The 21,103-nt window shown below is 47.9% G+C and overlaps 2 protein-coding genes across 4 annotated transcripts; one reads left to right on the forward strand and one right to left on the reverse strand.

The window, feature by feature from the left end:
• The first annotated feature begins 240 nt into the window (after nt 1–240).
• LOC311147360 (polycomb group protein ASXL1-like) lies at nt 241–11,719 on the forward strand. Its single transcript, XM_084184047.1, has 10 exons — nt 241–354; nt 499–658; nt 1,913–2,043; nt 2,260–2,344; nt 4,722–4,844; nt 5,726–5,892; nt 6,321–6,417; nt 6,762–6,867; nt 7,027–8,011; nt 8,324–11,719. The coding sequence occupies exons 1-10, from the start codon at nt 268–270 to the stop codon at nt 11,066–11,068; spliced, it is 4,686 nt and encodes a 1,561-aa protein (XP_084040173.1). The 5' UTR covers nt 241–267; the 3' UTR covers nt 11,069–11,719.
• A 98-nt stretch (nt 11,720–11,817) lies between these two features.
• On the reverse strand, nt 11,818–20,434 carry LOC311147376 (protein-L-isoaspartate O-methyltransferase domain-containing protein 2-like). Of its 3 annotated transcripts, XM_084184067.1 has the most exons (8): nt 20,260–20,434; nt 20,138–20,167; nt 15,894–16,213; nt 15,605–15,707; nt 14,977–15,353; nt 14,670–14,708; nt 14,443–14,566; nt 13,959–14,048 (listed from the first exon to the last, which is right to left on the reverse strand). In XM_084184067.1, exons 1-7 carry the CDS (start codon nt 20,340–20,342, stop codon nt 14,463–14,465), a joined length of 1,056 nt encoding a protein of 351 aa, XP_084040193.1. In that variant the 5' UTR covers nt 20,343–20,434; the 3' UTR covers nt 13,959–14,048; nt 14,443–14,462. The 3 variants fall into 3 exon arrangements, with proteins under 3 accessions (XP_084040191.1, XP_084040192.1, XP_084040193.1); XM_084184065.1 differs by lacking the exon at nt 14,670–14,708 and having other exon boundaries at nt 11,818–14,048; nt 15,182–15,353; nt 20,260–20,428; XM_084184066.1 differs by lacking the exons at nt 14,670–14,708; nt 20,138–20,167 and having other exon boundaries at nt 11,818–14,048; nt 15,182–15,353; nt 20,260–20,425.
• Between the last annotated feature and the right edge of the window lie 669 nt (nt 20,435–21,103).

Below are 21,103 nucleotides of genomic sequence, written 5' to 3' on the forward strand. Positions count from 1 at the left end.
ACTCACTTTCTAATTTTTCACCATTCCCCCATGATCTCTACCTGGCCTGATACACAATGTGTTCCACAAAAACAGAAGGTGAGATGGCACAATAACAAAGGGACAATATTTCCATTGTTTTTTTGGCTATCTCTTTGCATACCATAGTATTACCTTGCAAGTTCACATTTTTTGTCTTTCTCTCACACTTGTGCTGCTTCTCACACTCATCTCCTCCGCTCTTCTCTGTCCATCAGTGGCACGGCCCCTCTGGCCTGTCTGGTGACCATGCTGCACTCCCAGGTGAGGGGGGACCGAGTGAAGAACAGCATCTTCTTCAAGCTGCCTGGCAGGATGAGTCTGTTCACTTTAAAGGTATGGAACCAGCGCACTCCACTCACCCATTCACCCACATACCTCTTATCCCTACCCCTTATAAACCTCATACAAACCCCTACCTGGAATACACACGCACACACGTTTCTGATAGCAGTCTCTTTTCTGACTGTCCCTCTGCAGAAGAACGCTCTGCAATGGACCAAGAGTTCGACAGAGGCGGAGACAGCTGACACCACCACACCGGCTACCGCTACCACTGCAACAGCAGGGCCAACGGAAGGGGTGGAGCAAGAGAGCTGTGACTCCATGGAAACGGTTGCGGCCAGCGGAGAGAATGACGGTGTGTATGGTCATGATCACCACATGCTTTTATCAGATATAATGTAGTGGAGGGTAAATGTACATAAATTCATTTTTTATTTGGTGTTTACATCTACTGTAAATTAGCGTTTACATTACTTACCGCTAGTGTTGTCACAATACCAGATTTCTTAGGGCTTACTTTTACCATAGCCTATACATAATGCAATAAGCATTATCATCTGTAGCCCAGTTGATGCAGCATAATGGCAAAATAAATAGGCTGAAGCACGAGATTGCATATATGTATACCCCATTGGGCTAACGCGCCTAACCATGCTGATGTACTCCGTTTTAAAACTGTGCAGTTTGCGCTCATTTTTAGGAGTTGTAGTAGCGATCCAAAGCTGGGATTCCCTTTTGTTTTTTTACAAAGGCCATCACAAGTTCTTTCAAATGCGTTTTCCCCATGATTGCATTAAGAAATGTTGTGCATCATTGACTGCTTATCAGAATGTTTCGGGAGTAATATTTATTTCTCGCATGGCACACACAACAACAAGCTGACTAGGTAAATAGGTCAACTATTCTACTATGAGGTTATCTGATTTGCTGTTCGTTACTCGTCTTGTTCAGACAAATTACTGGACCGACTTAATCCTCTGTCAGTGTATGACATGAGACACATTTGATAGAAGAACCAAAAGTAACACATTCCAGTACCGGACCATTTTTCAAGTTTCGGTACACCGTGCAACGCGACTCACCGCCCATTTTCTCAACCACCGTTTACAGTTTATCCACCATTTGTTTTCACCACTACATCCCTGGTCTTTATTAAGCACAAAAATAAAATACTATTAAATCACTGTGACTGCCCTGTTCAAAGGTGCTTTCGAAAACAACACCGGAATATGTATCGTGATAAAGCCCACGAGAGTGCTTTTAAACAACAACTGGAAATCAGACAGGTTTTGTTCCTAAGGATGTGTTTGTTGCCATGGTTACAGGCACACATTACACTGCCAACCCTGGCCTAGGTAAAACAAAAAAAAACATTTATTGTTTGCATTTGTATGGGAGCTCCTGTTTATGTGAGTGCATGGCTGAACAATTCTAGATGATAAACACACCATCACCAATTGTGATAACGGAAACCGAAACGTGCAGTGTGAAAAGCCTTATAGTCAGTGTATGTGGTCCATGGACCATTTGTCATCAACTAAGCCAGTTGGAACCCAGTAAAGAGCAAAACAATTTGATATCTGACCACACCCTTCTCTACCCCCCACAGCATCAGTAGATGAGAGCTCGTCCAGTGCGTCCTGCTCCACAGAGCCCCAGACCAGGCTGAGTAGGTCTGGAGTCTCTGGACAGGTGCGCTCCGAAGCCCAGGCACAGACCCGACTAAGCCGATCCAGACAGGTATGCTTTACCTCCCCCAACCTGGGCTGTCTGTATGTGTAATGTTGGTCAATGGGGATTGTGCATAGATTGAGTCTGAAGAGGTTTTGGATGTGAGTACTAGATGCATAATAAATAATTGCGTATTGAAGATCCCCTTAATCTCTGACTTAGTGATAACATCAGTCTTGGCGTTCTATTACCTCTCACCATGTCCCCTTCTCTCCTTCGCTGCAGTCGGGCAGACAGAGGAAGAAGGCTGTGATGATGCCGCGCGTGGTCCTCACTCCACTCAAGGTCAATGGTGAACACGTTCCATCAGGTTAGCACTGCTCTCTGCTACCCTAACCCCATCTCTCTGTGCCCACACACACTCTTCCTGGGCAGCAAATTGTGGTAGCATTACACACTGACACCTTTGAGTCATATTCCTACGGTGGTCTTGGACCATTTCTCACCCAGCATTGGCCTCTGTTCCTTTTGCCAGTCTTTTAATGTATGTGTTGCCTATTTACTGTTGCAGCAGCATTATTAGACAGTAACCTCTGAGCTCTTCAAGTTCCTCAGTAAACTTTGGGTAACGCAAACACCCGTCTGTGAATGGCCTTCAAACTGTTTTCTCATTAGCACAATCTATGGGAAGAGTGTAGGAATGGCTAGTGTTCCTGCAGTTGCCGTGTTGACATCCCACCAAAAGATGACCTGTGTGCTCTAGTGTTGGGTGATTTTACGATTGGATCGTCTATCAATTATGTTTGACAGCCATCGTCGAGCTTGATGTCACAAAAGATGGTTTGAATTGGACTACACCTCCGGAGTCTGGTGGTGCACAAGAGCGCAGCGCAGTGAGCACACAGCAGGGTGACCTGCAAAATGGCCCATTCCCTATTTGCCATAGCCTAAATACATGTGGTAGTTAGACTATTAACATATTGCAAGAGAACAATGCAGATTGTAGAAAGAGCGGAGAGCACCAAAGCAGCGCATAATGTCCGATGGGGCCTAACATGCTGTCTAGACCGGGCACACGTGTGCGCCATCGCGCACATGTTGATTTTGTTCATCCACACCAGACGCGATCCAGACACGCAGATTGAAATATAAAAACGAACTCTGAACCAACTATATTAATTTGGGGACGGGTCGAAACGCATTAAACATTCATGATCATTTAGCTAGCTTGCTGTTGCTAGCTAATTTGTCTTGGGATATAAACATTGGGTTGTTATTTTACCTGAAATGCATATGGTCCTTTTTTTCTGGGTCTTTGTAGAATTTTGACCCATATTGAGTCACACAAAATCGTATGTTCTCTACTCCAACAATTAATCCACAGATAAAATTGGAAACCTAGTTAGTTTCTAATCTCTTCTCCTTCAGTAGTAGTAGTAGTCTTCTTCTGTGGACTCTATGTCGATTGGCAACCGACTTTAAGGTGTATTACCACCACGACTGGAGTGTGGACCTCAGTTCATCTTTCAATCACCTACGTGGGTATATGCTCCTAAAAATGAGGAGATGGGAGAGGCGGGACTTGCAGTGCGTGAAGTGTCAAAAATTGAACCGAGGATGAGTGGTATATGACCAATATACCACGACGCAACACGGAGTGCCTGGACACAGCCCTTAGCCGTGGTATATTGGCCATATATCACAAACCCCCGGGGTGCCTTATTGCCATTATAAACTGTTTACCAACGTAATTAGAGCAGTCAAAAACAAACATGTTTTGTCATACCCGTGGTCTGATATACCACGGCTGTCAGCCAATCAGCATTCAGGGCTCGAACCACCCAGTTTATAATATTTGTTTTTTTTAAATATATAACTGATATCTATGTATTTTTATGGACAAGAGAAACATAGCCCTACCAATTTGAAAATCATTCTGCAGCCTAGACTAGATAGAAAAAATAACTAGGCCTTGCAATGTATCCTTAATATTGCAAAAAAATTGACGATACAGTCGTATATCAACGATGTTTGGACAGGACGATGTGTCATTCCAGACATCGCCCAACCCTAGTGTGCTCCTCATGTTTGACCGTGCTCCTCGTGTGGGCGGCAGGTAGCTTAGTGGGTAAGAGCGTTGTGCCAGTAACCGAAAGGTCGCTTGTTCTAATCCCCGAGCTGACTAGGTGAAAAATCTGTCAATGTGCCCTTGAGCAAGGCACTTAACCCTAATTGCTCCTGTAAGTCGCTCTGGATAAGAGCGTCTGCTAAATGACTAAAATGTAATATAAATGTGTGCACCCAGAGTCTTTCTCTCATTCCGAGGTTCCCCTGAAAATCCTCACCTCTTGTGTCTGTCAGTCTCTTCCAATATCTGTCCTCCCTGCTTCTTTCTGTGTGTACCTGGAATATCAGTCCCTCCCTCCTGCCTTACATTTAGCTGCCCAGTAAACACAATTGCTCTGTATGAGATGGGGTGAGGTGAGCACTTTCTCAGATGTCTGCTGCACCCTACCCCCCACCCTCCTCTCTGTGTTTGTGGGCCTGGGTAACTACTCCTCTTGCTTTGTTATGTGCTGCTCAACCCTCCCAACCCCCAATCCCACCCGTGCTATTGGCTCTGCTGTCCCCCCTTTTGGATTGTCTGCCTGACCCGCCCTCCCCGCCTGCCCGCTTTTAAGTCCCCCCTTACACACGTGACGGGAGTGTCTCACCAGGCTCCCCCTCCCCCCACCTCTCCCCCTCAGGAGCAGCGGGGAGGCGCAGGGAAGGCTCTAGGGGGGGTCCAGGCCCCACACTCCGTGCCCGCCCCGAACTGGCTAGCTGGAAACGCCCCCAGCACTTCAAGAGCATTCGTGGCCACCACTCAGGTACAGGGGTTAGACCCGGGTATAATCACCCCCAACCAACCTCCCCCCTCAGTAACCCCGAAAATGCCAAACCCCTCTCTCCCCCTCAGTCCACCCAATTATCAAACCCTAAACAATTAGCAACCTTAAAATCCCCTGGATTTGTGAAAGCTTAGTCTGTAGGATTGTGGTTGAATTCAACAAAAAGTATATCTCACCTCATTGGCTGTCCCAATGTATTTAGTCTAATTCAGCGGGGAGGGGGACGGGTTCAGCTGTGAACCAGTTAATTTTTTTCTTCCCATCACTGTTCATGACACCTTTGACAGAGAGATATGCCTGATGGAATCTGAACTGTAAACAACTTGACACATCTTTATATCTTATGACTTGAATTTAGCTATCATAAAGGAAAAGGCCAAACATCATAGTCTGGATATAGTACACCATCTGTAGAACTATTATATAGATGTTGCGCAGGTCAGCCGTCTACAAATGCGGACTTTGGCTCAGTCTCACAGACTGACAGGGTGATTTGGTAGCTAACTAATGCTACGCTGGTCTCGAACATTGTCAGGATTGCATTGGTCGCTAATGCTAACAGAACAGCAGTGCTTTGCAGGTTGTTAACTGAATGCCAGGGTCGTCTAGCTATCCCAACACTGGCCATACGGCCAGGACTTACTTAACCGCTCACTGACTGACAGCTGTTGTGATTGTGTTGGCTGCTAAACTAAACGCCTACTGTGCTGCTGCTGGCTCTTAACTGGAGTTGTTTTGGCTGGCAATGGAATGGCCACGCTGTGCTTGCTGTTAGTTGAATGAATGTGTTTAAACCCAGGGTTGGATAGCATTAGCCACTTGCTAACCCGTGCAGGCCTATGGGTTGTGTTTGTCTGCAGGGCCCATGAAGAGGAGCCGAGGTGGGGTGGAGGTGGACTTTGAGACACCTGGCTCAATCCTGGTCAACACAAACATCAGGGCCCTCATCAACATGCGCACTTTCTCTGCCTTCCCAGCCCAGTACCAACAGCAACTCCTGCAGCTCCTCCCTGAAGTCGACCGCCAGGTGAGTGCGCATGCTCATAATTTATCATTATAGTTATAATTTATAACTGTTAGGGACAGTTTCCAGGACCCAGGTTACGCTTTTCCCTGGAATAAAAAGCTTTTTCAATGGAGATTCCCCATTGGCGCGTGCCTTTTAGTCCAGCCCATAATGCAGGGTTCTTCAATTCCGGTCCTGGAGGGCCGAAACACCTCTGTTTTTCATCCTCTCCTTCTAATCAGGGTCTAATTCAGACCTGGGACACCAGGTGAGTGCAATTAACTACCAGGTAGAAATAAAAAACAGAATTGTTTCGGCCCTCTAGGACCGGAATTGAAGAACCCTGCCATAATGTCTCATCATTTCTGTGCCATATTGTTTTTGGTATTTCTCTGTACAGCTCCATGTCTGTGAATGTAACCCAGTATGTTCTGTCCTGTCTTCTCTAGGTGGGACCTGACGGTCTGGCTCGCCTCAGTAACTCGGCTCTCAACAATGAATTCTTCACTCACGCCTCCCAGAGCTGGAAGGAAAGGCTCGCTGAGGGTTAGTACCTACCGGTAGTTAGTTATACTATACAGATATAATGTGATTGAGGGGGTTAGTGACTGGCTACACAGATAGGGAACTCCTTCCCTTCAGGATTTAATTGCCTATCAATTTATTTTACCAGGAACATTTCCAGGTATTTTTCCAGAAATAACATGGTGTACAATAATAACCCTCTTGGAAATTCAGTACCAGAAAGGACCCATTGATACTACAACATAGCTTCCTAGTAAATACCAGGGGAAACTGAATCAGTCAATACACAAATTCATGTATTATTTAAAACGCAATAGCCAGATATTGGTGGGTTAATCTTGGCCAATATTGTTTGACCTGCTCAGGGGAGTTCACCCACGAGATGCAGGTGCGATTTCGCCAGGAGATGGAGAAGGAGAAGAAAGTGGAGGCATGGAAGGAGAAGTTCTTTGAGGAGTACCATGGTCAAAAGTAAGTCTCCTAAACACCCCCAGTCACAACATCGTTATTTTTTAAGCTCCCTCTTATTCCATGGACCATTAGAAAATTACTTACATTATTTCAATTGGGTGAACATTTATTTTATAAATGGTATATACTCTGAGTACTAACGTTGTTCTATGGCTGCAGGTCTGGCCTGACCCGGGAAGAGTCTCTGAAGTTGACGATGAGTGAAGCGGCCGATGCTGCCGCCAGCGTCCTGGAGAGTGAGGTGGCCTCTGTGGCTGCAGGAACACCCAAGCGCCGCGGTGTGGGCAGGCGGCGGCGGGACGGCAGGATGAGACGGCGAACGCGTGCAGACTTGAGACGCAGGGCACGACGCACCCTCTGCAAGACCAACTCCCCCGCCCTGCAGACCCCTGAGCAGCCGGAGGGCACGCTCACTCTAGATGCTGTTGCCTCTGTCTCTGTGCCCTCACCAGTCCCAGAGGCCACCATGGTGCAGGGAGAGGTGGTGCTGCAAGCCGAATCTGGACTGGAGACCCCAGCCCAGTGTGCCTCCCTAGAGCCCACGCCCTGCCCTTCCCCTGTGCCAACGCTCCTGTCTGTGACCCTGCCCGAGCCTGAGCCTGAGCCCACCCCGACCCCAAGTCCCAGCCCCAGCCCTGCATCCATCAGTGCCACCGACGAGCCTGAAGTCACCGCCCGCCTGCTCCCTGAAGAGCCTGTACCTGCCGTCGCCTCAACCTCCTCTCCCTCCTCCTCGTCTTCCTCCTCCTCGTCCTCCTCCCCTTCCTCCTCTCCCTCCTCGACCTCCGAGAGGCAGGGGGCGTTCACCACCGGCTTGGACTCTTCCTCCTCTTCCTCCTCCTCCACGGCCGCTGCCACCGCCGATCCGCTGGACGATGGGGCTTCCGTGGTCACCTCGGTCACGGGGGGCACGGCCACCAGCAGCCAGGAGAGCAGCCCTGCAGCCAGCCCCACCCCCACTGCCGCCACCTCCACCCAGGCCAAGGAGCAGAAGAGGAGGCCAGACGAGACCCAGGCCTTCTCCAGCTTCCCCGAGAAGAGGCCGCGAATGGAAGATCGTCAGTCCTTTCGTACCACAATCGACGGGGTCCACACGGAAAAGCCGCAGCCGACAGCAGAGGAGCCCAAGGTCCCACCTATCCGGGTATGAAGTCACCATTTGTAATTGTAAGTCTTTATTGTGGCTGTAGTGGGGCAGTGGCAGGCACCCAATTTCCTAAGACCTGGAGTCCACAATCTGTAAAGTAAGTTTGATTATTTTGTGATTTCTGTCACAAAACATTTCAAATCAACTTGACAAAGACTAACTTCTTTCTCTGAAGATGGTAAATCAATAGTGATGATTGACTCTGGGTTTCGGTGTGGGATTATTAGCCAAGCAATGCATGCTAATGTCCTGTATATGGCCTTGGTAAATTCCATATTTGACATGCTCTCCTTGTTTGTGTCCCTCTAGATTCAACTCTCCAGAATCAAACCGCCCTGGGTCAAAGGGCCGCCAACCTACCAGATCTGTCCCCGCATTGTGCCCCCCGGCGAGGGCTTGCGGCGCACGGGGACGGGGGCGCGCACCCTGGCGGACATCAAAGCCCGCGCCCAGCAGGCCCGGGCCCAGCGCGAGGCCGCTGCTGCTGTTGCAGCCACTGGGGACGGGCCAGGGCCTGGCGGGGGCAGGGCTGGTTCTGGGCTACCGGATCGCAGCAGTGGAAGACGAACTCGAGAGCACCCAGGACCCGTCGAGCCCGGAGGAGGAGGAGCAGGAGACGTGGAGGAGCAGGGATCGCCTGCGGGCTCTCATCCGCCTGGAACACAACTACAGCTGTCCAATGTAGAGCCCTCCTCTACCCCAACCCCCCACACAGCTTCCTCGTCCCCCTCCCTGTCTACCTCCTCCAACCCCTCCATGTCCTCTTCCGAGTCCCCGCAGACCCCCACTCCACCCCTACCCACCCAGGAGGAGCGGCTGGGGGAGCTGAGTGGGGAGGAGGGGGCTACACTAACACCACCACCAGTCAAAGGCACCACCAACGGACTCTCGGACAAGGCAGCGCTGCTGGAGCCTGAGTCTGTGTCCAGCCACCTCCAAGGGCGAAGTGAGGAGGCTGACTGTGACAGGACAGCGACCCAAAGCGGTCCCCTGGCACCCACCTCCATCCCAGATTCTCTGCCCAGGTTTGGGGCCCAGGGAGTGGACGTGATCAGGTCCCTGGCTGGCACCGAGCAGGCCAGGGGGGGAGGAGGGGGTGTCATCCAGCATGGTTCCCACCACGTGGGACCACAGGAGAACCCCCCCACCCCGGCTAGAGAGGGCCGCATCCAGGGCGAAAGGCAGCAGTCGCAGCCCCCGGTGAGGGAAAGCGATACAGCCTCCCTCCCTTGTCTTCCACCCTCAGTCAGAGAGGACGACGCAGGGCATCACAGCGACTCCACGGAGACGGCCTCCGACTGCGGGAACGAGAGCCAGGAGGAGGAGCCCCACCTGAGCACATGGCGCCACCACCTTCCCGCTCAGCGCAATGGCAACATCCAGCACCTCCAAAGGCTATCTCAGCAGGCCCATGGCCAGCCTGTGATCTGCAGTCCCCCTTCACAGCAGAACCAGCAGCCGGTCATCCAGGCCCATGTGTCCAACCACCACGGCCACAGCCAGACGGTTATCCAGCCCTGCTTCCCCAACGGCCTGCCCAGCCAGAGTCTCATGCAGCTGGGCCAAAAGCCGCAGCAGCCTGGACACACTCCCCACCCAGACCAACAGGCTCTCGCTGCGCCACACCCCAAAGCCCAGAGGGGGCACAAAACAGACCCCATGGAAGACTACAAAGCGTCCAGCCGGTGCTTGGCTGATGAGGACTGTAGGCTGGGGCTGAATCCCTCTCCCATCGCTAGCTCCAAGAGGCTCCCTAGTTTGGCCCGGCCCGTATCCACAGTGGAGGCCAACAACCCTCTGGTCACCCAGCTGCTCCAAGGCAGCCTCCCGCTGGAGAAAATCCTGCCGCAGACGCACTCGGCTAGCAAGCTGGAGATCAACCGCCTGCCAGAGGGGCTCCAGTCAGCTCCCCAGTCCCAGCTCAGCCGGCAGCAACAGACCAGGAACCCGGGCCCTCGCTTCAGGGGCCCCCCAGAGTCCAGTACGGTGGAGTCACTGGTCCCCGAGTTGTCCTCTCAGAACCAGCAGAAGTCCCCTGCTGGCCGAGGAGGCTCCCCTGGAGCAGGCCGGAGCTTCGGGTCCTCTCCCCCAGGCACGGTGCCCTCCCGCATGGCCTGCCTGCTGGAGGAGGCCTCCTCTCGGGCCACGGCAATGCAGCAGTATCTCTCCCAGCAGCCAGGTGGTGCTGTGCCCCCTGGGGCCGTGCCCGTCATCACATCCCTCTCTTCTTCGTCCTCTTCCTCCAGACGCAACTCCCAGGAGTCGGCCATCATCCGAGAGTCTCCGGAGAGGCACCACAACAACTTTCCTCAGCCCCGGGCCACCCCGGACGCCCCTTCACCCCCGCACGGTAACCTCTGCCTCTCTGACGTGGTCCCCACCGTCAAGATCAACTGGCACCCTTCCAAACCCCACCCCCCGCACCAACAGCAGCTCTCGCCCGTACCCAGCGTGAAGAGCGAGGTCACCTCCCGGCCCTCTTGCCAAACTCTTGCCAAAACCTCCCCCTCTGGCCCCATGGTAGGCGGTGGGCCAGGTGTGGTGGTCACCAAAAAGGAGGCAGTGAACTCTATGGACGGTTACCTGACTGGAGGAGGGGTAGGAGGAGGTGGGGCTATGGAGGGACTGTTGAACATGGAGATTTCCTTAGCCCGCATGGCAAAGAAGGAGGCGCAGAGCAAAGCTCAGTACTCCTCTTCATCTTCCCCCTCCTCCCTCCCTTTCCAGCTGTACGGAAAGCTGCCCAAGCAGGGCGGGGGAGGCGGCGTGGCAGCGCCCGGCTTCAGCTACACGGCCAACGTGTCTGTGGTGGACGGCAGCGGCTTCTCGAGGAGCATCGCTGACGGCGTCCTGCAGCTGCGTCAGCGCCACAGCGCCAGCCAGAGCGCCACGCTCAGCATCCAGGCGTTCGCAGACAGCGCCGCTGAGGAGGTGGCCCTCAAGTGCTCGTGCCGCCTCAAGGCCATGATCATGTGCCAGGGCTGCGGGGCCTTCTGCCACGACGACTGCATCGGCCCCTCCAAACTGTGTGTGTCCTGTCTGGTGGTCAGATAGGAGCTTTCTCTGACGTTGCCACAGTGTTGGTGGTTTGGTGTTATATGCTGTGCCACCTTCAGCATACCTGCTCCATGTATAAACTGTTAACTAACCTAACACACTCAGAACTTGAGAGAAACAAGGGTGTGGGACATTAGGCTTTGACATGTACATGACCCTCGGAAGTGTTGCCTTGTATTATAAAATCGGTCTGTATTTTTTGTTGCATATTTTTTCTAATGCCGTTATGATTATGTAATTATTATTTTGTTATAATTATTAATATTGTGATTTATTTGGCACGGTTGATTGTAAATTGAGCCTTTTTTCGTTATTCTTTCCTCAAAACATTTACCTCATCTTATCTTGACACACCTGTCATCAGTTCAGTGTGAAAATGGTGGCTGTTATTGTTTGTTTTCCTCTCTGGCCCTGCATGGAGGGGGATTTGTTCTCGTCTCTTTCTTGCAAATAAATATTTTTTTAATCATTAAAGCAAGCATAAATTACATTGTTCTGTTTTTTGTAAGTGCTTTCATTCCATTTTTCCCTGCACAAAATCAAGTCTACTCTGCAGCTAAGCACAGTATTCAAAATTAATAACTAAGATTGAGCAGTCTGGTGTTAAGCAATGGCACTCATTTTGGATTCTCTGGCAGTATAGTTCAACTTACATCTTTTGTCACACGTAGATATTTATTCTAAATATACATGAATCTTTTTTTTTTTTCTATTAACAATTTGACACGTAGAACTGAACAGCAAGACACATTTGGACCCGTCCAGTGCTGGATAAGTTTGGCACAGAACGTCAGACAAAACATTTATTTAGATTTTTTTTAAACCTCAAAACAGCATCAAAGAGCATAGCACACACAGTCCATCACACTGAAGTTCCAATGTAGACAAATAAGTGCTTAAATTCCTTCACAGGTGGATACACATACAGTGAGGTCCAAATGTATTTGGACAGTGACACATTTGTTGTTGTTTTGGCTCTACTGAAATTATACAATGACTGAGGTTCAAGTGCAGACTGTCAGCTTTTTTTTTTTGTTACACGCTACGCACTTCAGCACTCGGCAGGCCCGTTCTGTGAGCTTGTGTGGCCTACCACTAAGCGGCTGAGCCATTGTTGCTCCTAGACGTTTCCACTTCACAATAACAGCACTTACAGTTGACCGGGGCAGCTCTAGCAGGGCAGAAATTTGACGAACTGACTTGTTGGAAATGTGGCATCCTATGATGGTTCCACGTTGAAAGTCACAGCTCTTCAGTAAGGCCATTCTACTGCCAATGTTTGTCTATGGAGATTGCATGGCTGTGTGCTTGATTTTATACACCTGTCAGCAACAGGTGTGGCTGAAATAGCTGAATCCACTCATTTGAAGGGGTGTCCACATACTTTTGCGTATATATAGTGTATAATTTCAAATCCAAAGTGCTGGAGTACAGAGCCAAAACAACAAAAATGAATCACTGTCCAAATACCTTTGGGCCTCACTGTACATTATTTACTACTTTAATTACAGTTCTGCCTTGAGAACCTAATAGTGAATTGCTATCCCACACTCACTTTCTACCCCTAATCCAGAGGTGTTCTATGGTCCAAAGGCATTTGCAGTCTCCCATTATTTGAAAAGATTTCATGTTTAAGAATTCAGAAAAGAGTGAATTCGGGTAATGCTGTTTGACAATGTGGTCATTTCTTTTCTATACTGTGTAAACGTGTTAATATACTTTTTTTCATGCCTGTAGCCCTCTTGACATTTGCCTTAACAGAAATCTCTTCAGCAAAATTACTTTTATTTGTCACCCCTGTTCTCACCAAGTATATTCAATGAAGAGCACAGTAAGATATGAGAAGACATTACAGATGTGAACACAGAGAATGAGCAAATACTTCCACACCATTTGGGGCTTTCAGTTCTTGTAAGTCGATCTCAAAAGCTCCCCTGAATTGTTCGTTCACAGTCAAAATCATCATTCTCAGAAAAATCTAATTTACAAAATTCAAAGAGGGAGGAAAGAAGGACTTGGAGACGGGGTGCCAGTGTTAGGCACAAGACAAGATACCCCAAAAGAGGGGTAGATAGAGTTAATGGGTGGGGCATTGAGTGAGATGAGACTTTAGTGTTCAGAGGGGTTGTTGGGATAGTCCTAGGGGGCTGGTGGTGTTGGTGAGGGCTTCTGGGAGTAGGGCTGACCCTAAGTAAGCTCCCAATCCCTAAACCCTTGTTTTTCTAACCTCGACCTCTAAACCTTAGGCACCTCTGTAGATTGGATAGGCGTACCTGGGCTATCAGGGAAGGGGGAGATGGAGCTATTACCATATTGCTTCTACTTATCCAATTATTCTAGTCATTCACTTCAACATGAAGTTTCTAGGGGATCAATTTTGAATTCGGGTGGGAACTCATTTTAGCCATTCCGGTGAAGTTATCAGCCTATTTCTTACACAATTACTTTTGTATCCAGAAAGGGGAGTCAAGGGCATAGAGATGGGAACAAGTTAGAGAATGGGAGCACAGCTTCTCGTCTCCTGTCCCTCCCTACTTCTCTCTGTAGTGGAGCATGTACATCTTCAGAGGCTCAGGGAGCGGCAGGCCCAGGATCCTCTCTCTTAGCAGGTTCACTGGAGCCTCATGTAGAAGGGCACCACCCTCCCTACTCTCCTCCCCCTCTTCCTCCTGCTCCTCCTCTTCCACAGGTTCTCCTAGAATCCTGCAGTTCCCCTCTTCTTCCTCCTCCTCCTCTTCTGTGTCTGAGCGGTTGTTGTTGTCATCCATCGGCCCTGGGATGAGGCGGCTCATGAATACGTAGCGGTTGGAGAGCAGGGTGGAGCCACAGTGTTGGGCCCGCCTCCGCCGGAGCCGCTCCCCGCTGTGGGCCAGCCGCCTCCTGGGCAACGGCCCCGGCCCTGCCACGGTCTTCTTTAACGTCAGACGGATAGAGATGCGAGCCAAGTCCTGCAGAGTCCGCACCTCAAACATGGCCGCTGAGGAGGTACACACACACAAATGACGAGGAAACCATTTCACTCTCCTACATAGTAAGTGATGGAAGTTCTGCCTTCCCATTTTGTAACTAGTCCAACATGCATTTGAGACAACATAGTGTTCAACAACTGTCACCTCCCCCAGTCTGAGTCCCCAGGGCCTGTTTTCACAAAGCCTCAGAGTAGGATAGCTGATCTAGAATCAGCCCCCCCCCTGTCATATGTATTATAATCTAAAAGGCTAAATTGATCCTAGATCAGCACCCACTGTGAGATGCTTTGCGAATACCAGCCCAGAGCTCCGATATGGTTACTCATCACACAAAGGCTCACTTGGAAAACTACCTCTGCTACATAGACAATCATATGACAGATGTGCTAGTACAGTACTTACGTAAAGGCACTGCTTTGGGTTTACTGTTGTCTCTGTGTTTGGGCAACACCAGTGGGGCAAAGGACACAGCAATTATGTTTTTGGTCTCCCAGCTGTTGTAGCCTGTTCGAGTGATCTTGGTCAACTAAGGAGAGGAAGGGCAATAATGTGTTTGTGTACTGGACATTTTTTTGTAGTAAGCAGTGTTAATAAATATATGTAATTGACATGTTGTATTTATATACAACCTTTCTCTAAACCCAAGGCAAAGTGGAGCACAGCATTAGCTACACACAAAGGAAACAAGTATCAAAATGTGTAAATGTATAGAAGGTATACAAACAATTTCTAGGAGCAGGACCAACAAAGATGAGACAACACAAAGTCTACAACAGAGTTGAATGACAGGGAACATGACACCACAATATATTAAAGTGCTAGAAATAGCACTGGGTGAAGAGGTGAGTTTATCTAAATTCATTCTGGTTTTAAAAGTGGTCATGTCTTTAAAGTCACAATTTAGCCTTGTGAAATTATCCTGATTGCTACGCTCACCATTCTGTTTCACTTCACATATCGTGTCTGTGTGTGGGTCACAGGAGGTTGGTGGCACCTTAATTGGGGAGGACGGGCTCGTGGTAATGGCTGGAGTGTATTTCCATGTGTTTGATGCCATTTTATTTGCTCCATTCCAGACATTATTATGAGCCGTCCTCCCCTCAGCAGCCTCCACTGGGGGTGTGCATGTGCGCGCGCTGACCTTCTCCTCCAATGGCAGCACTAGGATTCCCTCCACTTTGAGCAGGTTCTTCATGTAGTCTTCCTGCTCCTGCTGCACCCCGGCTCCACAATACACCCTGTCGTACTGACCACTCTCTGGGGATATCTCCAGACAGTTCCCCATCACGAAGCAGGGCTCACAGAACTCAAACCTACACGCACACACACACACACCTATGATTCCCCCATTCCAGAGCTGCGTCTGATGTTTCTTGGATACCTGTAGCACTCCCGACACATTGTTTCCTCAGAGAATCAGCCTACCCACCATAACTGCAGTATGTTATCTTACTAGCTTGTTACAGAGTATACCATTTAACTGGATGCTCCTGATAGCTCCTATAACTCTGGTATACGTTGTTCTTCTTTTCTTTCTATCACTTTCATCATGAAACTCTCCTACCTGTCGAAGCTGTCGCTGGTCTTGATGAAAAACTCCAGTTTCTGGTATGCATACTCAATGACATCTTGGTGCAGCTCCACCCCATGGTTCACGCCAAATGGACCTACATTAAGGGGGAGAAACAAGGTGAAGTCTTATTTTCCATTTTCTTAGATAAAGGCTTATGTAAAGCAGCGGGGAGCGTACATGGCTGAGAGTCTCAATGGTAAAAAAATATTTTTAAGCCACTCTTGCTCTTATAATTTTGTATTTCAACTGGCCAGGTGAGGTTTGTGTCGTCCTGACTCACCCAGTATGAGACCCACCATGGTGCTGAGGTAGCCCGTACCACTGCCCAGGTTGAGGAAGGACAGGCCAGGCTGGAGATCCAAGGCCTCCATCACCTCTGAGTAGATGCAGGGTGCTGAGAGGTGGATGTTGCCGTGCCTCCAGGCCAGGTCCTTGTAGGCGCTGTCTCTGAACTCTTCCAGATAGTAGTCGGCCCTGTCGATGGCCCTAAAGGCCTGCTCCACCAGGTCTGAGCGTATGTACTGAGCCTCCTTCAGGTTGTCAATCAACTCATCGTTGTCCTCCCCCGCACTCACGGCTCCTCCCATCCTCACGGACTCGCTGAGAGAGAGAGAGATGAAGATAGAGTTAGACAAAAGGTGTCTAAAAATACTGATCAATTCATTCAGATTGATTCATCCCCTTCATCTCCCCAAGACTGTTCACTCTGTTACCATCTGGCAAACAGTATCGGAGTATCGGGTCTCAGAGCAACAGGCTCCGAGACTGCTTCTACAACCAGGCCAACAGACTGATGAACAGCTAACCCTAGCTGTCTACCTGCTCAGACCTACACCTGAGAGATGATTTGCACCTCAGAGACTATCCACACTTTACAGACTATATGCACTGACTCTCCAGACATACAACCCTTTCATATAAACACACATGCACACATACTCACACAGTCAACGCTGCTGTTCTATTACATTTACATGTACGTTTTAGACATTTAGCAGACGCTCTTATCCAGAGCGACTTACAGTTAGTGAGTGCATACATTTTTCATACTGGCCCCCCGTGGGAAATGAACCCACAACCCTGGCGTTGCAAGCGCCATGCTCTACCAACTGAGCTACAGGGGACCTGTACATACTATTTATTCAACTGCGCGACCAGGACACTATCCATTTTATATCTGTAAAAAGTCATACTTGACAGAGGATGTTCATAATTTACAGTGCATTCGGAAAGTATTCAGACCCCTTGACTTTTTCCACATTTTGTTACGTTACAGCCTTATTCTAAAATGGATTAAATTGATTTTTTCCCCTCAATCTACACACAATACCTCATAATCACAACGCAAAAACAGGTTTTTATAAAAACTGAAATATCACATTTACATAAGTATTCAGAGCCTTTACTCAGTACTTTGTTGAAGTACGTTTGGCAGCGATTACAGCCTCGAGTCTTCTTGGGTATGACGCTACAAGCTTGGCACAACTGTATTTGGGGAGTTTCTCCCATTCTTCTCTGCAGATCATCTCAAGCTCTGTCACGTTGGATGGGGAGCATCGCTGCACAGCTATTTCAGGTCTCTCCGGAGATGTTCAATCGTGTTCAAATCCGGGCTCTGGCTGGGCCACTCAAGGACATTCAGAGACTTGTCCCGAAGCCACTCCTGCATTGTCTTGGCTGTGTGCTTAGGGTCGTTGTCCTGTTGCAAGGTGAACGTTCGCCCCAGTCTGAGATCCTGAGCGCTCTGGAGCAGGTTTTCATCAAGGATCTCTCTGTACTTTGCTCCGTTCAACTTTCCCTCGACCCTGAGTAGTCTCCCAGTCCCTGCCGCTGAAAAACATCCTCACAGCATGATGCTGCCACCACCATGCTTCACCATAGGGGTGGTGCCAGGTTTCCTCCAGACATGACGCTTGGCATTCAGGCCAAAGAGTTCAATCTTGGTTTCATCAGACCAGAGAATCTTGTTTCTCATGGTCTGAGAGTCTTTAGGTGCCTTTTGGCAAACTCCAAGCGGCCTATCATGTGCCTTTTACTGAGGAGTGGCTTCCGTCTGGCCACATTACCATAAAGGCCTGATTGGTGGAGTGCTGTAGAGATGGTTGTCCTTCTGGAAGGTTCTCCCATCTCCACAGAGGAACTCTGGAGCTCTGTCAGAGTGACCATCGGGTTCTTGGTCACCTCCCTGACCAAGGCCCTTCTCCCCCGATTGCTCATTTTGGCCAGGCGGCCAGCTTTAGGATGAATCTTGGTGGTTCCAAACTTCTTCCATTTAAGAATGGCCACTGTGTTCTTGGGGACCTTCAATGCTGCAGACATTTTTTGATACCCTTCCCCAGATCTGTGCCTCGACACAATCCTGCCTCGGAGCTCTACGGACAATTCCTTCGACCACATGGCTTGGTTTTTGCTCTGACATGCACTGTTAACTGTGAGACCTTATACAGACAGGTGTGTGCCTTTCCAAATCATGTCCAATCAATTGAATTTATCACAGGTGGACTCCAACCAAGTTGTAGAAACATCTCAAGGATGATCAATGGAAACAGGATGCACCTGAGCTCAATTTAGAATCTTATAGCAAAGGGTATGAAAACCTGTTTTCACTTTGTCATTATGGGAGTGTAGATTGATGAGAAAAAAACACACAATTTAATCCATAAGGCTGCTCAGTAAAAGGCACATGACAGCCCACTTGGAGTTTGCCAAAAGGCACCTAAAGACTCTCAGACCATGAGAAACAAGATTCTCTGGGCCTCCTGTAGCTCAGTTGGTAGAGCATGGCGCTTGCAACGCCAGGGTTCGATTCCCACGGGGGGCCAGTATGAAAAATGTATGCACTCACTAACTGTAAATCGCTCTGGATAAGAGCGTTTGCTAAATGACTAAAATGTAAAATTATGAAACCAAGACTGACAGAGCTTGAGATGATCTGCAGAGAAGAATGGGAGAAACTCCCCAAATACAGATGTACCAAGCTTCTAGCATCATACCCAAGAAGACTTGAGGCTGTAATCGCTGCCAAAGGTGCTTCAACAAAGTACTGAGTAAAGGCTCTGAATACTTATGTGATATTTCCGTTTTTTAAAAACCTATTTTTGCTATGCTATTATGGGGTATTGTGTGTAGATTGATGTGAAGAAGAAAAAAACAATTTAATCAATTTTTGAATATGGCTATAACGTAACAAAATGTGGAAAAAGTCAAGGGGTCTGAATTCCTTCCGAATGCACCATATATATTGTACTGCAATGTTGAGGGAACTAGCACATAAGCATTTCACTGCACCTTTTATACCTGCTGTAAACTGTGTACGTGACAAATACCATTTTATTTTATTGAGCACATTCAGCAATGGCTCCAGATAATAATGTATTGCTATATTTGGATTAATCACTGAGAAAACACCTTGCCATTTGCATGAACAGAGGTAGGTTCTAGTTGGAGAAAATAATGAGTTTTGAACATGTCATTTTGGGTCTGAAGGTGTGTGTAAAAGACAGGCCTGTTATAGAACCTCTTTCTTCAGGTCTTTGATTAAGTTCTTATATTATAAACCAGTCAAATAAACCCTTATTGTGTTGTTTTCACGAGTAGCCGGGCGGTGTCACTGCCACAGCGCACGATAATCCAAGTGACGGTGGTGACGCCTCCTTTGTAACTGCAGGAATTGGCGGATTCGATTATAATGAGCCGTGGGGCACCGGTGTATGGCCTGTGACGTGACCGGTCAAAAGTGGTGAGGGAGGAGCGCCATCCTCAAATCGAACATTAAAACTCTGAAATGTCCGACCTGCTGATTCGTTGAAAGCAGCACGTGTATAACTACAACCTGTTAGCAAATCGAAAATGTCAGATTCTCCTAGTTCAGACTATCACATGAACACCGCATAATCTGCGACGCTCGGTCATGTTGTCAACAAGGCAGCATGGTGTATCATCCAGAAATATACATCCCTTTACCATAAAATATACCTTTTAATTTTCAATCTAATTTCATTGGGAAGGCAGATAAGGCGTTTATATCAAAAGCAATCATTTGTGCATGTGAAAACACAGAATCCTACTCGTTACTCCACGTGCTTAATTAATTACATCACTTTTGTTTTGAGCCGGTTTCGCCGTGTGCTTTGAACGGGTCCCTGGTTTACACCCAGGAGGCAGCCCGGTTCCAAAACGAATGCCATCAACTTTCACCCGGTGCAAAACACGCTTCCCAGGGCGCCCGGACCAGATAATCAAATCCTCTCAGTGAGGCATATTTTCCACCAATCAACGCACACACAAAATACAGCTGCGCCACTGAATAACAAAATAGTATGTGTTTACATAAATATTGTTATTGTCACCAAAAGTACTGCAACCAACATTTGGGTAAGCATTTGATGCGCATTCATATAGTGTTTTTCTTAATCTTCTTTCAAATAGTTTGATATTGGGGCTTTGTTATTTAACAACCAACCAAAACATGTTCACAAACTGCTGCTGCAACGCGAGCTACATAAAAAAAAAAACATGTATCACCTTTGTATCTGATGTTGTCTACGAAGCGCTCTGCAGGGGTACACGGGAGAGAAGATAAATTATTGTCTGGCTGGAGCTAACAAAGAAACTCGCCATAAAAAATACGAAGCAGCGTTCTTTACCTTATGGAAGAGATGGTTAATCGACGCTGCTTTATAGTGTAGAAATCTTGTGTTGTTACCTTCTCGATTTCTCCCATTAACATTCAATAGATGTCACCACAATTGTGGACGTAAACATTGACCAGCTGACACTGACGTCAAGCACACAAACACCAAAATGTGATCAGTCAGTACCCTGGTGGAGAAGGAGAGTTGTACTCATCTCGCATTGGCCAAAATGTAAAATCTCCAATGGGAAATGAACTAGGTAAAATTCGTTTTAAATAGGATATTCGGTGGATGTTCGGTTTTCTCTTGTCAATAGCTCTTAGACAGAGTGACTATGAAAAGTATATATCCTGAATCAGGGGAGGGTGGACAAAATTCCACTGTTTTTTTTGTTTTGTTTATTTGTTTGTACAATTTTTAGCTTTCAATCTTCCATAGCTCTTAGGCAAAGAATGCCATGACTATGAAAATATATTCTGAATCAGGGGAGGATGGACAAAAATGCACTTTTTTTTTGTTGTTGCTTTCAATCTTCAATAGTTCTTACACAAAGTGTCCATCCTCTGATTCAGAATATATCATTTTCATAGTCATGGCATGCTTTGCCTAAGAGTTATTGAAGATTGAAAGCTAAAAAAAATTCTAATAAACACGAAATGTAAAAAAAAATAAAAAAAAAGCTGTGGGTTTTTGTCCGTCCTCCGCCGATTCAGAATATATCATTTTAATAGTCATGGCAAACTTTGTGTAAGAGCTATTGAAGATTGAAATCTGAGATCTTATTCAAAAATAATTTTACAAAAGGAAGAAAAAATAAAGTGTGGAATTTTCTCCATCCCCCCCTGATTCAGAATAT

The sequence above is a fragment of the Coregonus lavaretus genome (genome assembly GCF_964263955.1).
Source record: "Coregonus lavaretus genome assembly, chromosome: 20".
Classification (NCBI taxonomy): domain Eukaryota; kingdom Metazoa; phylum Chordata; class Actinopteri; order Salmoniformes; family Salmonidae; genus Coregonus; species Coregonus lavaretus.